This window comes from Lepisosteus platostomus, chromosome 1 (assembly GCF_059453375.1).
Source record: "Lepisosteus platostomus isolate fLepPlt1 chromosome 1, fLepPlt1.hap1, whole genome shotgun sequence".
In the NCBI taxonomy this organism is placed as follows: Eukaryota; Metazoa; Chordata; class Actinopteri; order Semionotiformes; family Lepisosteidae; genus Lepisosteus; species Lepisosteus platostomus.
Window position 1 is genome coordinate 22279163 of NC_142611.1, and position 17318 is coordinate 22296480.

General features: G+C 37.0%; 1 protein-coding gene across 1 annotated transcript in view; it reads right to left on the reverse strand.

The window, feature by feature from the left end:
* The window catches only part of gabrb1 (gamma-aminobutyric acid type A receptor subunit beta1), a 445034-nt gene that overhangs the window by 67049 nt on the left and 360667 nt on the right, over positions 1–17318 (reverse strand). Inside the window, exon 6 of the mRNA XM_088627363.1 lies at positions 3866–4003. Coding sequence (XP_088483489.1) covers positions 3866–4003 — 138 coding nt within the window. The remainder of the gene's footprint in view (positions 1–3865; positions 4004–17318) is intronic.

Here is a 17318-nt window from a genome sequence, read left to right on the forward strand (position 1 = left end):
GGGTTCATTCACTGGTTTCGGTTTCTCTTACTGAATCCCTAACAGTTCTTCCATGGAAAACCTTTAAAGAGCTATTTACAAAACTATTATACTCAGTTAACATGACTATAACTGTCTCAGTTACTGTCTCTGAGATGATAATGGAAAACCTTTGATGATGAAAGGCAGATGTCTAGTATATTAAATTAATATCTTACTCAGTTCTTTGCCAGTAAGCAATTAACAATTGCTTGCCAAGTCTGAAACTGGACAAAGCCATATGTCTAATATTAGCATAGAAGATGCAGAAGTGTAAGAAGTGAAGATAATCAAATTTCTGTAAACAGATGTTATTCTTAGGAAGAAAGTGATGTTATTCAAATACTGTTATCAAAACTCCTGCAGCAGTCACTTATTGCAGAGTTAATCACCATTTGCATGAAGATTGCTAGAAGATTGTTAAATGCAGCACTCATCCATAAAAATGATGAGAAAGATTGAACATTATATCCACAATATGCATAACTATACTAGAATATCAACATTATGGCATTCGGATTCTAGGATGTAGTCATAATGGATTCAGACAAAAAAAAAGCTAAGCTTTGATTAACTTGTTAATGTAACAAGCAACACTAGCAATGGATATAAACAGAGCACTTAGCAATTAGAGAACTATTTAATGGAGAAAAAACGAAGGACAGATAAAGGATGAATGCTCAAATTGAAGTGAAGCAGATAATGGAATATCTCCATTATATCACATGTCCATTAGGAGCACAGCTTTTCCTAACACATACAGTATGTAAACAATCTAGATTCTGGTATAGTTAGTAAACAAGTCAAAATCACAGAAAAGTTCACAGCAGAAAAAGGGGATTGAAAAAAAATAAAGACAAAGAAAAACATGAAGTGCAGAGTTTTACATTTTGGTAGCAAAAATATAGATATAAGATGATAAACACAGAGCTTTAAGAAGCTATCTGAAAAACTAAAATGTTGTTGTTTACAATATATTGACACTGAGGTATTGTGAAAAAGAGCTTAAAAAGCAAAAACAAATATGTTAGGATAGTGAAAGAGATAGTATTTAAATAATTTATGTTATTCGTAAATTGTACAATTCATTTGTACAACCTCATTTAGAAAGTTGTGCAAATTTTTGCGAAACAAAACATATATTGCTGTTCTTTAACTACAAAAAAAGTAACCAGATACATAACCAGATACATTTCCAGGCTTACTGGAATATATGTGTAATTAAATAAATTTTGACACGTTGAACCCTTTCTCATCCACAATATCTGCTAACCGTCACATGAGGGCACACTTAATCCTCAGGTATCTGACAGCTGTATGAGACAAACATACCATGTGAGGTCCTCGGTGATATGGACACCAAGGAATTTGAAGTTACTGACCCTTTCCACTTCAGTCCCGTTGATGTGGATAGGGGCATGTTTGTTTTGCAGTTTTCTGAAATCAATGATCATTTAATTTTAAGTGATCTAGGGCTGAAGTACCATATTAAAATTTTCCATCACCTTTCCCTGCAGAGCAATCAGGAGGAACACCATGGCCCTATCATAGGGCTAGAGAAAATGGATAGCAATGTGGTCCATCAGGCCAAAGACTCAAATGGTCAGACCAAATCCAAAGGGCTACAAAACACCTCATTTACAAAAACGGTACTACTAAACAGCAAATCAATTAAAGCACTAATCGATTCAGGAAGTGTGATGTGCCTGGTATCTTCCTCTGTAGTGAAGACTACACAAATAACTCCAAACCACGATTTCTATCACTTGTGTACATGGAGACCAGAAGGCACCCATGGAGCCTAAACCTGTGGCTCCATGGGCACATTTTCGTGATCCAGGCTGCAGTTGTCTCTATCTTACAACATAATCTGGTTTTAGGAACAAACTTTCCCCACCCACATGATATTCTGAGCAAGAGACCCTGGGACCATAAAGGTATCTCCTCTGAAAACAGGCAGATTAAAATGTGTGCACTAGGAAAGAGGGCGCTAAAAGGTTTTTCCATGCAGAAGGATAATAATCCTGAAAGCTCTCTCTCTTCCAAGTCTAAAACTCTGGAGACTCAAGACTGACCTACGATCCCCTTGGCACCTGGAATATGGGACTTGTCACTAATCATTCCCACCAAGACCAAGATGAAGATCCCACCCTGGCTCACGACTGTGCACTGGTTGTTGAAATTAATTTGAACCTGGTTGAGGGGCTTAATAATCAAGCCCGATCTTTTCTTATGAAAAATGACCTTCTGTACCACCTAGATGGTTAGAACTGGGAAAGACGTCTTGTACCCTCTAAGTATTGGCAAAATATTTTAAAGCTCACACATTCCTACTTACTTCGCTAACTTACAGGTCAGTTGAGGATTGACAAAACCCAGAACAGCATACTACAAAGGATCTTCTGACCAGGAGTTTACACAGACATCGGGCACTTTTGTCTGAATTCTCCTTAAAACTGAATTCTCCTACTACAACCCTTACCTATTATAGAATAACTGATTTTACATATAGTCACAGATATCATTGGACCCCTGCCTAGAACATCATGAGGGCATGAATATATCCCGGTGGTCATGCAACAAGTTATCTGGATGCAATATTCTCCACCGAGCAGTTAGGAGTGTCATAGCCAGACTACTAGTGAATTTTTTCACCAAGGTCAGGCTACCCTAGGAGATCCTCACAGACCAGGGTACCACCTTCACCTCATGTTTTATGAAGGCAGTTGCCAGCCTTCTTAACATCAAGCTTTAGAGAAAATCAGTGTACCATCCCCGAACAGATGGCTTAGTGGAATAGTTTAATCAAACCCTAAAGTAAATGTTGAGGAAGGTTGCTCAGAATGAGCAAAAGGACTGGGATCAACTTTTCCCTTGTATGCGTACACTGTTATAGAAGTACCACAAGCCTTGATGGGATTTTCATAGTTTCAGCTGTTGTATGGAAGGAAACCCAGAGGGATCCTAGATGTAGCCAGACACGTATGAAAGACTCAAAAACTTAATTATCAGAACATATTTAATTTTTGTAAATACCTTTTAAGAACACCAGTTTCACCTAAAATATCTTGTAGATGAGCATCTTATAAGAGCACAGGAGTGAAAACAATGCACTGATGGATAATGAGTACAAACCTTTAAACCTGAAGATCTGGTAATGTTCCTCATGCCTACACTGAAATGCAAACTCTATGCTCACTAACAAGGGCCATATAAAGTCTGCAAGCAAACATGGCCAGTTACATATAAAATCTTCTTTTTGAGTTGAGAGAAAAACTATGCAGGCTTTATTTGTTGCCTACTTTTTATAATGTTCTCTCATTTAAAAAAAAATCTTATTGCCATCTGTCACAAAATAATTTATATTAATGAAATCAATATGTAATGCTTAGTCTTAGACTTGTGAGACAATCTGAAGAAAAAAATGATAAAAGTTTGATAAAAGATAAAAATTGTGGTAATTGAATACATAAATAAATTGAAAGGGATGGGAAAACAGCATTAGATGTGGACAAAACTCAGAACACTTTTTTATGTGAAATCTTCATGTAATTGTAAAAGGCATTGTAAAAATAACATATGAGCAATATTTCATTAGGCAGAATTTGATAAATGCAAAATCTTATCACATGGTGCATTTCTTATTTGATTTCCTATGATTACAATGTCTGAACTCCTGCACACTTCTTCAATAACAATATCCTTACAAAGCATGAGTTTAATATAAACTATAAAAGGAAGTTTCATTACCAAACTAATGTCATTTACTGAAAGTCTGTGCCATATATTTTTAATTTTAAGATACAAAAGATTTTAAAATGTTCTGTACATTCTTTAAGATACTTACCTGTTGTAAACACAACTTTTTTGGACACTGTTCTATAATCCATGATTGAGAACTGAGGTAGCTCAATGTTGTTGACTCCAGTGACTGAGTTTCCATCACCCTTCCAGTAAAATTCAATATCGTCTGTGGTGTAGCCATCTTAAACGGAAAAGAAGAAGGTAATTGAAATTGTTTTCAAACCTACATTCTGCAAAAATATAATCAACAGAACAGAATATTGTAAAATAAAAATATATGTAAAATACCCAGTATTTACACAAGGAAGATTTTTTGTGTTGTAAATAGATGTTGGATAGAGATATATATATATATTTATTTTTAGACTTAATAATGTCAGAGTATAGTAAGCTTCCAAATGTTTTTCAGTGCATAAAAACACTGTGAAACATAAACTGGGAGGTCTAATTTTCTTTAAGAGCACATATAATATTTTTAAGGGATTTTTTTGTATGTGTAACAGTGCAAAACACTGTTAACTTAGGAATAATTAAACGAATATGGCAAAATCATAAATATTAATGGTAAAAATTAAAATTAAAGTTATAATAATAATAATTCTAGTACGTTCGAGTAGGTATCTACATCAGCATGCATAGGCTGCAAAGGAACAAATATAGGTATATTCCCTGCCAAAAAGAAAAAAGACACCCTTCTTTGGGTGTCTTTTCTTATTCTATATTTTCAACATGGAATAAGTCTTTACTTGTTCCATAAAAATAAAAATAATTTTCCTGTTTTGAGCTGAGAATGAATCCTGGAACTCCTTTGAGTAAGCTTCTAAAGAATAATGCTGAGATGTAACTGTCACCACATTAATAGTGAAGTTTATTAATACCTGTTTATGTTTTATCTATTGGGCATATTTTAATTATTGTATTACTAAAATTGTACACTGGATTCTTTGAATAAGTGTGTGTAACTCACTGTTTGTTCTGCCTGATTGATTCCTAGTTGGCATAAAGTACTCTGAGTTTACTGTTCCAATTTCTAAGTAAATTAAAATCACCAATTCAATTAAGTAGATACAAACATGTAGCTAAAATTAACATTTGCAATATGGAAAGATTTTCAATGTGATTGCAATAACTGTTCAGTATTATACAATGGAATGAAAACAACAAGCAAGAGCTAAATAAAAAAAAATGGTCAGACTTAATACTGGAAGTTTTGGTTTTTAATTTTTCATCACAGTTCACAAATTATCAAAGGACAAAGTGAATGCAAATAATAAAAAATATGGCACTCAAAAATCATTACTGTGATAATGAAGGCATCAGAAAGAGTAGTTAATATATAGAACAAAAATGATATGAAGAAATTAAAAAAAATGTTCCAGATTTAGGATTTAAGCTATAAAATGCTGGAGAAAGATTGTCAAATGTATTTAAAATTCATTACAAGCCATGAAGGTGGTAGAATGATGGTCTGAGGTTCTATTACTTGCTTACAATCACATCCCAAATTTTCTTTGAAGGTGTGACCTTCACGAAAGGGTTCCTAAACTGTAATTTAATTGTTGTTATTTGAGTTTCCCTTAAGGTACTTGAATCTCTGCAGTGAACAGGTGAGTGTACAATTAATCATTTGGAGCAGTGATTAATTATACAATTCAGAAACTACCTTGATCATGAATTTATTGGAGCAAAACAATTTGTTAAAATAAAATGTAAATAGGACCTACAGATTGTATTAAAAACTATTTATTTGAATGAACAAGAACAACAATATCCTGGTGACTGGTGCACTGTCACTACAACTTTTTACTTGTGGTTTGTTTTAAAAAACATGAAATTTATCATGAGACAAAACTGATTTTGATTTTAAAGATAAAGTTACCAAAACACATAAAATAAATTGTTAAGTTTAACACTGGTGAGAGAGAAATCTACAAAAATTAAAGGAACAAGAAAATGTGGAATTCTAGTATGCTATAATTTACTATTTGACTGGAGCATTGCACAATATTCCCATAGGATAAGACAAACATTTCAAGATAAGTCCGTCTGTCAACAGATATGTAATAAAAAATAAGGCAATTTCTACAGAAAGTCAAATGAGAATTGGTGTTTGTTTAAACAGAAGTTCCAGAGGATGTCAAATTCTGCTTCCCTACACATACTGTATATACTGTACAGCCTGGCTGAACATGCCGCTCAATGCATGTTTTCTAGCATCTGTCCATCCAGCCCAGCTTCACTAATGCAGCATTAAAAAGTATGTTATCACTTTATATTTATCTTCTCATTTCATCATTTGAATATGACAGAATGACTGAAATGGGGTAGTTACTGTGGACTGCTGATTGACTAACATAAAGTTAAAGAATGATCTACAGTAAATGGCTTTTATAATACTAGGTACATAATCATGATATATAATTTAATGGAAATTATTGAGAGTGGTTGCCAGATTCTATACATTTGCCAAAGATTGCTCACACTGTTGCTCCTGTGAGTAATATGTAACAAATAATTTCTGGAAAACAGACAACCTTGTTGCAACAGTGAAAAAATGTTGCTTGAAACAATATATAGTTGGAAAATATATTTTACAAAGGCATTTCAGATACAATCAAACAGCAAAACTATATCCTTCAACTAGTGGTTGCCCTGTAAAACTGTCACATTCTCATGAAGGCTCAATTTTTCCCCGGGTTAGCTGCTCTGACTGCATCTCCTCTTCATGATCTGTGTCAATTAGAAATTCCATACTTATTCTTCAATTCCCAGTTTTCTACTTAAAGCCGAGACGTTGCTTTGGACGGGGTCTTTGTCATTTTTCACTTCACCCTGGGTTTTCACTGGAACTACTGCTTCCACTCTCCGCATGATATCTCTGCTGAGATATGTGCACAGAGGTTGCTGCCTAGCCTGCCCTCCAAACCTGTTGGTTTCCTCTTTGATTTTCGGGGTCTCCCGTACCTGAGGCTCCCTTTTTTTCTTTTTTCAGGAAGCTCTCTATTCAGTTTCACCTGTACCCTATGCTCCCTGTTTCTAATTGGCGGACTTTTTTTGGCAGCAATTTCAGCTTCTATACTGTACTTCACTCTGCTCAGCAGTTTTGGCTTTAAACCAGCTCTTCACTCTGAATAGCAGTTTTGAGCTCCAATGTTGTCTGATGCACTATCCTCAGGTCCAGGGTCGCACAATGCACCAAGCCAGCCCTCACTCTGCACAGCAGTCTCTGCAGCCTCAGACCAGCATTTCAGATTCATCTGGTTTCCTCTTTCAAGAGGCTCGCCGTTCGGTTTCACTTGTACTCGAGGCTCCCTCTTTTTGACCTGTGTTTCTGGCGGACTGTGATTGGCAGTCTCTGCAGCTTCAAGCCAGTGTTTCACCCTGCACAGTACTCTTTGCAGCCTGAAGCCAGAGCTTGAAATCCACCTAACTCCTTTCTTATTAGGCTCACCATCCAGTTTAATCTATATCCGAGGCTCCCTGTTTCCAACTGGTGGAACTGTGTTTGGCAGCAAGTTTGGCTTTAAGACAGTGATTCACTCTGCACAGCACTCTCAGGGGCCTTCAGCCAGGCATTGCTCTGCACAGCAGTCTCAGTGACCTCATGTCTGCCCTTTAAATTTATCCGTTCACGTTCCCAGGAGGCTAGCAATTTGGTTTCTCCTGTACATGAGGCTCCCTGTTTCCTACAGCGGGGCTAGTTTTGGAAGCAATTCCAGCTTCAAGACAGTTGCATCAAGACTACAATTGCATCAAATCTTCCAATCCAATGTTCAAATGTCCTCTTCCCAGTGGTGCCTTCATCCCTCCCCAGATCCGATAATAATCTGAACACAAGTTTATCAATCTATTCTAGTCTCAGCACCCCTCCACACTTCCAAGGTGGTATTACCTTGATTTATTTCTTCTGGTAGTAGGAAGTTCTATCATCACTATATCCTTAAAATAGGACAACCATTGCTGTATCCCCAGAAGGCAGTCAGTACTTGCTATCATTTTCTTTGTTGCAGTCTAAATCAGCAATCCAAAATTGAATGTGACTCTCCTTTAACAGAAGTTCTGACTCATTTTCAAGCAGTAGCAGAGCTGGATCCAGAGGTATGTTTTTTTCCAATCATTCCAGTCAACATGAATATTGAACATTGTCTACTCCTAAAACATGTACATGTTAGTTTTGAGTTAACCCCCTTGGTTGGCCCATATATGTATTTTAGACCTTAAACAATTAGATTTTCAAGAAAGTCTTAATGAAAATGAAGTTATGCTGATTAAACGTATAGAGTTTAATTAAATGTAAAGGAATATATTTGGGATAATTAGTTAAAAAAATGATCCAACAGTATACATCCTTAAGTGAATAAAAATATGAATCCTTAGATTTAGTATCTGGTGGGACGTCATTCTGCGTCAATGACTTAAACTACATGCTTATTGTAAGTGCTGATCAGTCTCTTGCACTGGCTGTTAGACATTCTGGCCCTTTCATCCTTTCAGAACTGCTTCAAGCCTGTGATGTCATTTGAGGATGTCTTTGCATGTATAACTCATTCAATAAAAACAGTTATGCCATAATATTTCAAAGGGGTTTATGTCTGGACATTGACTCAGCTGTAGTGGAGTATTATGGTTTGCAGTTACTTTGCTGATTCCAGACCGAATGGCTCATTGAAGAATTAATGAATTTGGCACTGTATCAGCATTTTACTGAGAAGAATCTCTTCTGAGAAGAGAAATCCATTCATCAGCTGAAACTGAGCCAAAATGTAGTCATGCATCAAGATTAATATCATCAGCAGATTTACAACAGGATGACTGAAAACAAGATATTTTGTATTTTGTAATTGTAAAGTCAAAGTCCAGATAAATGAAGACTCTCTTCATGTCCTGGTGAAACACACATTTCTGGGCTGTGCTTATTGTTTGAAGCCCAAGTATGGCTCAAAGTGGCAACAACAAATTCTATCTAGTTTAGGGGTGTTACCTTTTCTGATACACAGCAATTCTGTTTGAAGATTATCAATTGAGATCTTCTGCCTAAGTGTGCTGCCTCTGCCTCTGATAATTTACAAAGAATTACAATACTAAATTGACAAAAAAGGGTGAAAAGGTTTGCACTAATCTCTTTAGATCACAAATGAATCCCATAAAAAGAGACCAGAAAGCTTCAGTATCTGCGTAAGATTCAGTTTGTTTTAATTTAAGTGTACTGTATGTAATTGGGCTGAACTTTCTGCCCTGAAAGTAATGATTTTGTCTATGTCTATGCATGCTAAATCGAGCTTTTCTATAAGACCTTTTAAGCTGAGTCCTAAATTGCATGCAGTTTTTCTTCAGTTGTATACTGTAAGTATATTTCGTTTTTTTTTTGTGCATTCAAGCCATGGACATTGTTTTTCTAAATTATTAATTAATTTCAGTACTGATTTTTTTACATGAGATACAGAAGTACCTTATAAAGCCCTTCACGGCTAGGCATAAAATACTGTAGCTAGGCCATTTGCTGAACCTGTATCAATTTCTAAGAACTCTAGTCGCTTAATTTTAAATTGGGAAATTCTGAATTCCTAACAGTGATCTGTGCAGTGAGAAATTAAATTGGAATTCACACAATATAGGGTTGTGATCTGAAAGAATTAAACTTTATTATGGTCTTGACCAACATGTAGTCATTAAGTCAGGTGAAAACATAATTTAATAATTTCACAAGTCTTTGTGAATGTTTTTTGATGTGATGAAAAACTATAGTCTTGTAGAGACCAGATATTGGAATAATAAACTTCTTGCACAAAACCATAAGTGCTTCAGAAAAACCATTAGTGCTTTGGACACTAACTGTTGTAAAGCAGGAAAAACACTACCCAACATGTCTAGCTGCAAATCTATGACAACATTCTTATCTGATTATCAGAGAATAGACGGATAAAGACATATATTCTTTTGTTATTGGATGGAAATCTTGGTCATATTTAATACAAATATAAAAAAAAACATAAGAAAGGCTACGATTGTGGGGACCATTTGAAGGAAGGAATGTATTGGTTTAAAACAGACTGGTGGGAAGCTTGCTTCACATCCCTTTGGGTAAACAGGTGCCTCTTATTCTTATTTTAAAATATACATCTGCATTGTTACCGATTGTGTTCTCTGGTAAGTGATTCAGCATTCATTCTGATGAAGTCCTTTGTGTTGACTCTGATAATGCCTTTTAGGATTTTGAATCCATTTTCCTGTATCTTGTTTGTTCAGGACTAAAGATGTTTCTCATCATGTCAGTTCAGCATGTCAGTGTAGGACATTCACTTAATTGTATCTGTTAGCTCTCCACTAATTTCAGAATAGCAATAGCAATTCTTTAATGTGGTTACCAAAGGTATATACAATACAGTGTTTTAATTAAGGCCTAATGAGTACATTATACAATTTTAAAATACATTTCCATGATTTGAATTTTAAACATTTGACTATATAACCTAACAATTTCCAGTATTTCTTGTTTTGCTATCCCTTATTGAGTGGAAGATGTAAACCATGTGCAAAAATAAGCACCAAAGTTTTTTATTTTGTCTTAATATTTTTGAATTTCATTTGATGCTTCCACAGTGTTCACTAATTCTCCTAATGGATTCATTTGAAAACTTCACTAGTTAACAAACAACAGAAAAATTTAGATCACTGACATAAATTAGGAACAGAGGTAGTTATTGCATCACCTCCATCACCAAGGTTTAATTAATGGGATCATTGATAATCAGGTCAAAATACAGTAAAACAGACATGCAAAGCAGCAGTAAGGCTAGGAGAAAGTTATATTTTATTTACGATGTGAGGCAAATACTCACAACTAAACAAAACAAAAGCCCAATATCCTCTTTGAGCATCTCACTAGACTTCTTCAGCCCCCCTGTATGAGTAGATAGACAGATGAGCTGCTTCCCTACTTCAAAACAAAATCTCTTCCTCTGAAAGTTTTAACATGAAGAGTTCTCATTGGTTGGATTCACCTTCACCTTCAATAAGGAAAAATCAGCAGTTGATGTAGGTTTCCTGTGGTGCATACTGCAGTTCCAAGTAAAGTGACAATTATAGAAAGCAAGACTGCAAGAGGACTGTGTGATTGAGGGGTAGAAGGAGATTATGAATAAAAGCAGATTTAGATTATTGAGGATAGCTAGTTGTGTTTTTTTTTACTTAAATTTGTGATTTTTTTTCTAGTTGCTTATGTTAGGTAGTTTTTTTTTCTTTTTTTGGTTAATTTAATAAAGGTTGCAACTAAATTAGGGTGGCATAGTGTTGCATTGGTTAACAATTGGTTAGCAGCCGAAAGGTTGTGTTTCTTTTCTTCTCTTTTCAGCATGGAATAAACCCGTTACCTAAATACTGAGCTTTCAGTGGATGAATTAATGAGCAAATGTTTCAGAGAAAAATACAAGGACTAGGAGGTGCTGAAAGATTTCTAGGAGTCACAGACTCTGAGGTGGGAGTGGCTAAAATTTCAGAAAGTGAAGTTTTTTTTAAGAAGTGGATAAAATGAAGTAAACAAAACAGTGATGAAGTATAAGGGGATTAGAGAGAAAGCTGCAATTACATAAACTAAAAGACTTTTAATGGGATTTTATAGAAGAAATACAAAACTTGAAAAGGCACTAAGGAAAGTACATTATACAGTATGTAGAAAGAGGAGAGTGCAATAGTTCTTAAGTAGAGAAAAGAAATTGGAACACGGTGAAGAATGTTCTCTTTCCTTTTTATAAGATTTTATGGAAAAGTGGAGATGAGGGTTCTTCAGAGAAAAGATGAGGTGAGTAAGGGAATATTGTTACAACTATCGTGATTATTGAAGTGTCTTTAACATTCTAGATAAATTGGTTAACACCTAGATAATGCAGAAATTTCCAGTTCTCTGGAAGTAAGGAGATATATTTATTGTGAATGTGGGTGTTACGACCCCAAGTGTCTAGGGGTATCGGGGTGTAACATTTAGGATAATTCTTTTGGAAGCAGTTGGGTTTTGGTGAGAGACTAGGAAGCATGATAACAAGGGTAAGGAACTAGAGTGGTGCCAAAGAAAAGAAAATAACAAACAAAATGGAGCTGGCTAGGAAAGTGAGGGAAAGCTAACCTGACTGCAAAAGAAAACCCAAAACACATGGTCTTCTGCATCTTCAACACCCTAACTAACCTCCACTGACTACCCAAAACCATACAAGACAAATGGCACTCACCTGTACTAAACTAGTGTACTAATACAAAATAAACTAAGTGTGTAAAGTGTACCTAACAACCTAAACTAACCTTATATACAAGTTCACACAAAAACACAAGTGAACCAGGAATACAAATAAGGGAGAACAAGAATAATCAACAGGAACAGGATACAAAAGAACACAAAAGATGAACATGCAACACGTTAGGGCAAGGTAATGGCAAAACAAGGATAAACACACAAACAAACGAAAGTACAAAAAAACTAACAGAAAACCAATAAAACAACAAAGCCGAAGCTATACGAAAATACACACAAAACAAAAACAAAACAAAACAAAACAAAACAAAACAAAACAAAACAAAACAAAACAAAACAAAACAAAACAAAACAAAACAAAACAAAACAAAACAAAACAACGAAGCCAAAGCAATAACCAAAAGCGAAGCGATAACCAAAACCAAACGGGACCGAAGTCAAACGAAGGCCTCTCCTTGCTGAAACCCTCCATGTTATATGCTGAATAAGATGTGTTCTGATTGGCTGAGAGCTAATTGATGATGATGTCATACTGAAAGTGTGGTGTAATGGTGGGCCAATGGGGAAGGGAGAACAATCAAGGGTCAGCAGTGTGGACATAACAGAAAAAACACACACAGAACACACACTGGGACGTAACAGTGGGGTTCCATGATTCAGTGCTCAAAGCTATTATAAAGTTCATCTTAATTAATAAAGTTCTGGGTAAATAATTAAGTGTCATTCAACAGTCCAGGAACAGGGCAGAAAACAGGCAGACAGAGGCAGAAAGAAAGGAGAAAGAGACAGGAGGGACGACAAGGGACAGAAATAAAAAGGTGAGAGCTCCTTGTCCTGATAATCCAGAGAGATAAGAGAGCTTGCCATTCTGTTTTAAGGAAACTGATTTCCTCTGTAAAGAATCCCTTGGTTCAAAATGGCCTCTCCTGATTAGGCTGTGCAATTTTAGAATAGAGATATATGCTCCCATTCATTTTGTAGCATCCGGGTTTACAGAGAGAGAGATTTAACCATAGATCAAATTCTATTGGTTTAGAAGACAGCTTTATCTTAATATGGCTTTTGGAGGCATTATATAATAATTTGAATACTTCGTAACAGTCTGGGGTTTTTCTGGGTGGTTAGGTCATAGATCTCTTGGACACTGAGTTTGTTATTTTTTTTGTTTGTTTATAAAGATACTTTGTTGTATGTTTATACTGTGTGTCGTGTAGTGTATTGGCATTGTTTAAAAATATTTGTTTAATTCACTGCCCTTAATAATTACTCTTTTCACCAAAGCTGTGCCAGAGAACAAAAAACTTGAGTACCTCTAATTAAACCAACTATTCAGCTATATTCTAGAATATTGTTTACAAGTGAGTGTCACGGACGTCCAAAGGGACTAACCGTGGGGAGCAGGAGAGCGGAAAAAGACCCATATGCGTAGCGGCGAGACGGGAAAAAGGCCCGGGCTCATAGTGCAAAGAGTTCAGGAATGCCGTATAGAAACCAATGCCCTCAGGGAGCGGACGTGGGGCGCCCTGGTGCTAGGCGGGTCTCAGGACATCCGAACGTCAATGCTGAGCGAGGACAGAGTGCAAGACCCGGAAATATATAGCCCAAGGGAAAGAGAGGGACAGGAAGGACAGCAGACCGGAAACTAGGGACAGGACAGAGAAGGAGCGCCCTCTGGCTGCAGAGGGCGTGACAGTGAGGTTATGATTCTTTATTTTAATAACTGATTGATCTGTTTGGTAATTTATTATCTTCTCTATTTTCATAACCCCCTATTTATAACAATATGTCAGAAGAAATGCTGCAGACAGTGGAAGACTTTTATAAAGAGTTAAGAATTTAAATAAGACTCAAATGGAAAAAAAGATCCTGGTAACAAAGGTAAAAGCAGATTTAAATCTTGAAAGAGATATTACAGTGGAAGAGTAAGTGAAAAGGAAGGTTTATTGCCTGGGAGCTTACAACTAAGGATGACATCCTTAATTTACAAGAAAAATCGAGAAAGAATAGATTTGAAAAATTTGAGATCGATTGATTTCTTGAACAGAGATTTTAAGTAAACTCTTAACTTTTAGAATAAAAAAGGTTTTTGTGGGGAAATAATCCATCGAGATCAGGTGTGGGCAGGTTTGATATACAGTACAGTGGATATAAAAAGTCTTCACAACCTTATTGAAATTGCAGGTTTTTGTGATGTTAAGCCAGAAATCAAGATAAATCATGTCAGACATTTTCCCCTTTAATGTGACCTTGCAACCAACAAAATTCAAGAGAAAAACAAATACATAATTATTAAGAAACATACCTGAAATTAAAAAAACTTACAAAACCCTGGTTGCATAAGTGTGCACACCCCCCCCCCCCCCGACTAATACTTTGTGGAAGCACCTTTTGCATTTATTACAGCAGTAAGTCTTTGTGAATAAGTCTCGATCAACTATGAATACCTGGACTTTGCAATTTTATCCCACTCTTCCTTGCAACAAGGTTCAAGCTCCATCAAATTGCCAGGGGATCTCCTGTGCACAGCCCTCTTTAGGTAATTCCACAGGTTTACAATGGGATTGAGGATGTGTGCTTTGGGTCATTGTCATGTTGGAAGGTAAAATTCCTCTTCATCTTCAGCTTTCTGACAGAGGCCAGCAGGTTTTGTGCCAAAATATCTTGATATTTGGAGCTAGTCATTATCCCATCTATCTTGACTAGAGCCCCTGTCCCTGCTGAAGAAAAGCATCTCCAAAGCATGATGCTGCCACCACCATGTTTCACAGTAGGTATGGTGTTCTTTGGATGATGAGCTGTTGTCTTTGCGCCAAACATATCTTTTAGAATTAAGGTAAAAAAGTTCAACCTTTGTCTCATCGGACCATAAGACATTTTCCCACATTGTTTGAGGTGATTGAATGTATTTTTTGCTAAATTTAGATGGGTTTGAATGTTCTTTTTTGTGAGAAATGACTTCCATCTTGCCATCCTACCCCATAGCCCAGACATGTGCAGAATATGGGAGATTGTGGTCTTTCTTTAATGTTGCTGTAGGCCTCTTGGTAGCCTCCCTGATAAGTTTTTTCCTTATCTTGTCATCAACTTTGGAGGGTTGTCCTGATCTTGGTAATGTCCCTGTGGTGCCACATTTTCTCCACTTATTGATGATAATCTTCACAGTGCTCCATGGTACTGTATGTCCAATGCCTTTGATATTCTTTTATACCCCTCTCCTGATTGGGTTCCTTTTAACAATAAGATCCTGTAGATGTTTTGTCAGCTCCTTGCGGACCACGGCTATCCCATGGTGTGGAGGATGCGATCATCTACATGCTGCAAAGGGCCTACTCACACCTGGACAGGGCTGGCAACACTGTAAGGATCATGTTTTTCGACTTCTCCAGTGCCTTCAATACCATCCAGCCCTTACTTCTAAGGAGGAAGCTGGAGGAGATGCAAGTCGATGCCTCCATGACCTCGTGGATCACTGACTACCTGACGGGCAGACCACAGTCTGTGAGACTTCAGAACTGCGTGTCTGAACTGGTAGTGAGTAACACAGGGGCACCTCAAGGGACAGTTCTTTCTCCATTCCTCTTCACCCTCTATACTTCGGACTTTAAGTACAACTCAAAGTCATGCCACCTGCAAAAGTTCTCAGATGACTCTGCGATTGTGGGATGTATCAAGGGTGAGCAGGAGGAGGAGTACAGAGGACTGGTCAGCAGCTTTGTGGAGTGGTGTGGGGTGAACCACTTGGAACTGAATGTTACAAAGACAAAGGAACTGGTGGTAGATTTCAGGAGGAAAAAGGTCAAACCTACTCCTGTCTACATCCATGGGAGTGGCGTGGAGATGGTGGACTCGTACAAGTACCTGGGAGTGCACATCGACGATAGACTGGAATGGTCTAAGAACATCGAGGCCATCTATAAGAACGGACAGAGCCGACTTTACTTCTTGAGGAGGCTCAGGTCCTTCAATGTGTGTAGTAAGATGCTACACATGTTTTATCAGTCGGTGGTAGCGAGTGCCATTTTCTACGCAGTGGTGTGCTGGGGCTCTGGGATTAGAGCAGTAGATTCCAAAAGGCTGAACAAGCTCATCAGGAGAGCGAGCTCTGTCATTGGGTCTGACCTGGACCCCTTGGAGGTAGTGGATGAGAGGAGAATGATGTCCAAACTGGAGGCCATCATGGACAACTTCTCCCATCCCCTCTATGACAGGCTTGCAGGAATGAAGAGCACGTTCAGCAATAGACTGATTCACCCACGGTGCGACAGGGAGCGCTACAGGAGGTCATTCTTGCCGTCTGCCATAAGACTGTACAACGCATCCACCTTGCGTCTTGGCAGAGGCAACAGCGACAGTGACCTGTTTCTGGACTAAACGCATATACACATATACTGCTACATCTGTTCTCTTTCTTTTTCTTTTTCTTTTTCCCGTTTACAACCACTTTTGTGCAATATATGCCAGGGACCTGTGCAATACATTTATATTTATATTTATATCTATGGTTACATCTATATTTATATTCATACGTGTGATACGATTTTCTGTGTACTGTTCTGTTCTAGTTTCCTCTTGTGTGTCCGGACTGTGAGTAACTCTTGTATTGTATTGTATGTATTGTACTATTATTATATAATTCGTTACACTGTGGCTGTGTTGTGTGTGTTAAGCTGCTGTTGCACTGCAATTTCCCTCACGGGATCAATAAAGTATCTATCTATCCCAATAGGATGCAACCACGAAAGTTTCAAGGAAATCCTACAGGAACAGTTGATTTTTAATTGGGGTTAATCAGAATCACTTTCATTGATGGCAGGTGTATGCTACTTACCTTTGGACATGATTTTGAATGTGATTGGTTAACTGAACACAGCTACAGCCCCCATTATAAAAGGGTGTGCACACTTATGCAACCAGGGTGTTGTAGGTTTTTTAATTTCAATTATTTTTCCTAATAATTACCTATTTGTTTTTCACTTGAATTTTGTTGGTTGCAAGATGGAAAAATGTCTGGCATTATTTATCTTGATTTCTGGCTTTACATCACAAAAACCTGCAATTTCAATAAGGGTCTGTAGACTTTTTATATCCACTGTACTGTATGTAAGAGACACTGTTTTGTGAGAGACAGAAGCAGGTTGGCATTATTAAATTTACAGAAGATTTAGATGGAGCATGTGATTGGGTTTTGCACATTGTTTAATGTATAGGGGGAAATTGGGAGTTCCAGAGAAAGTTGATGTCACATTGCATTATG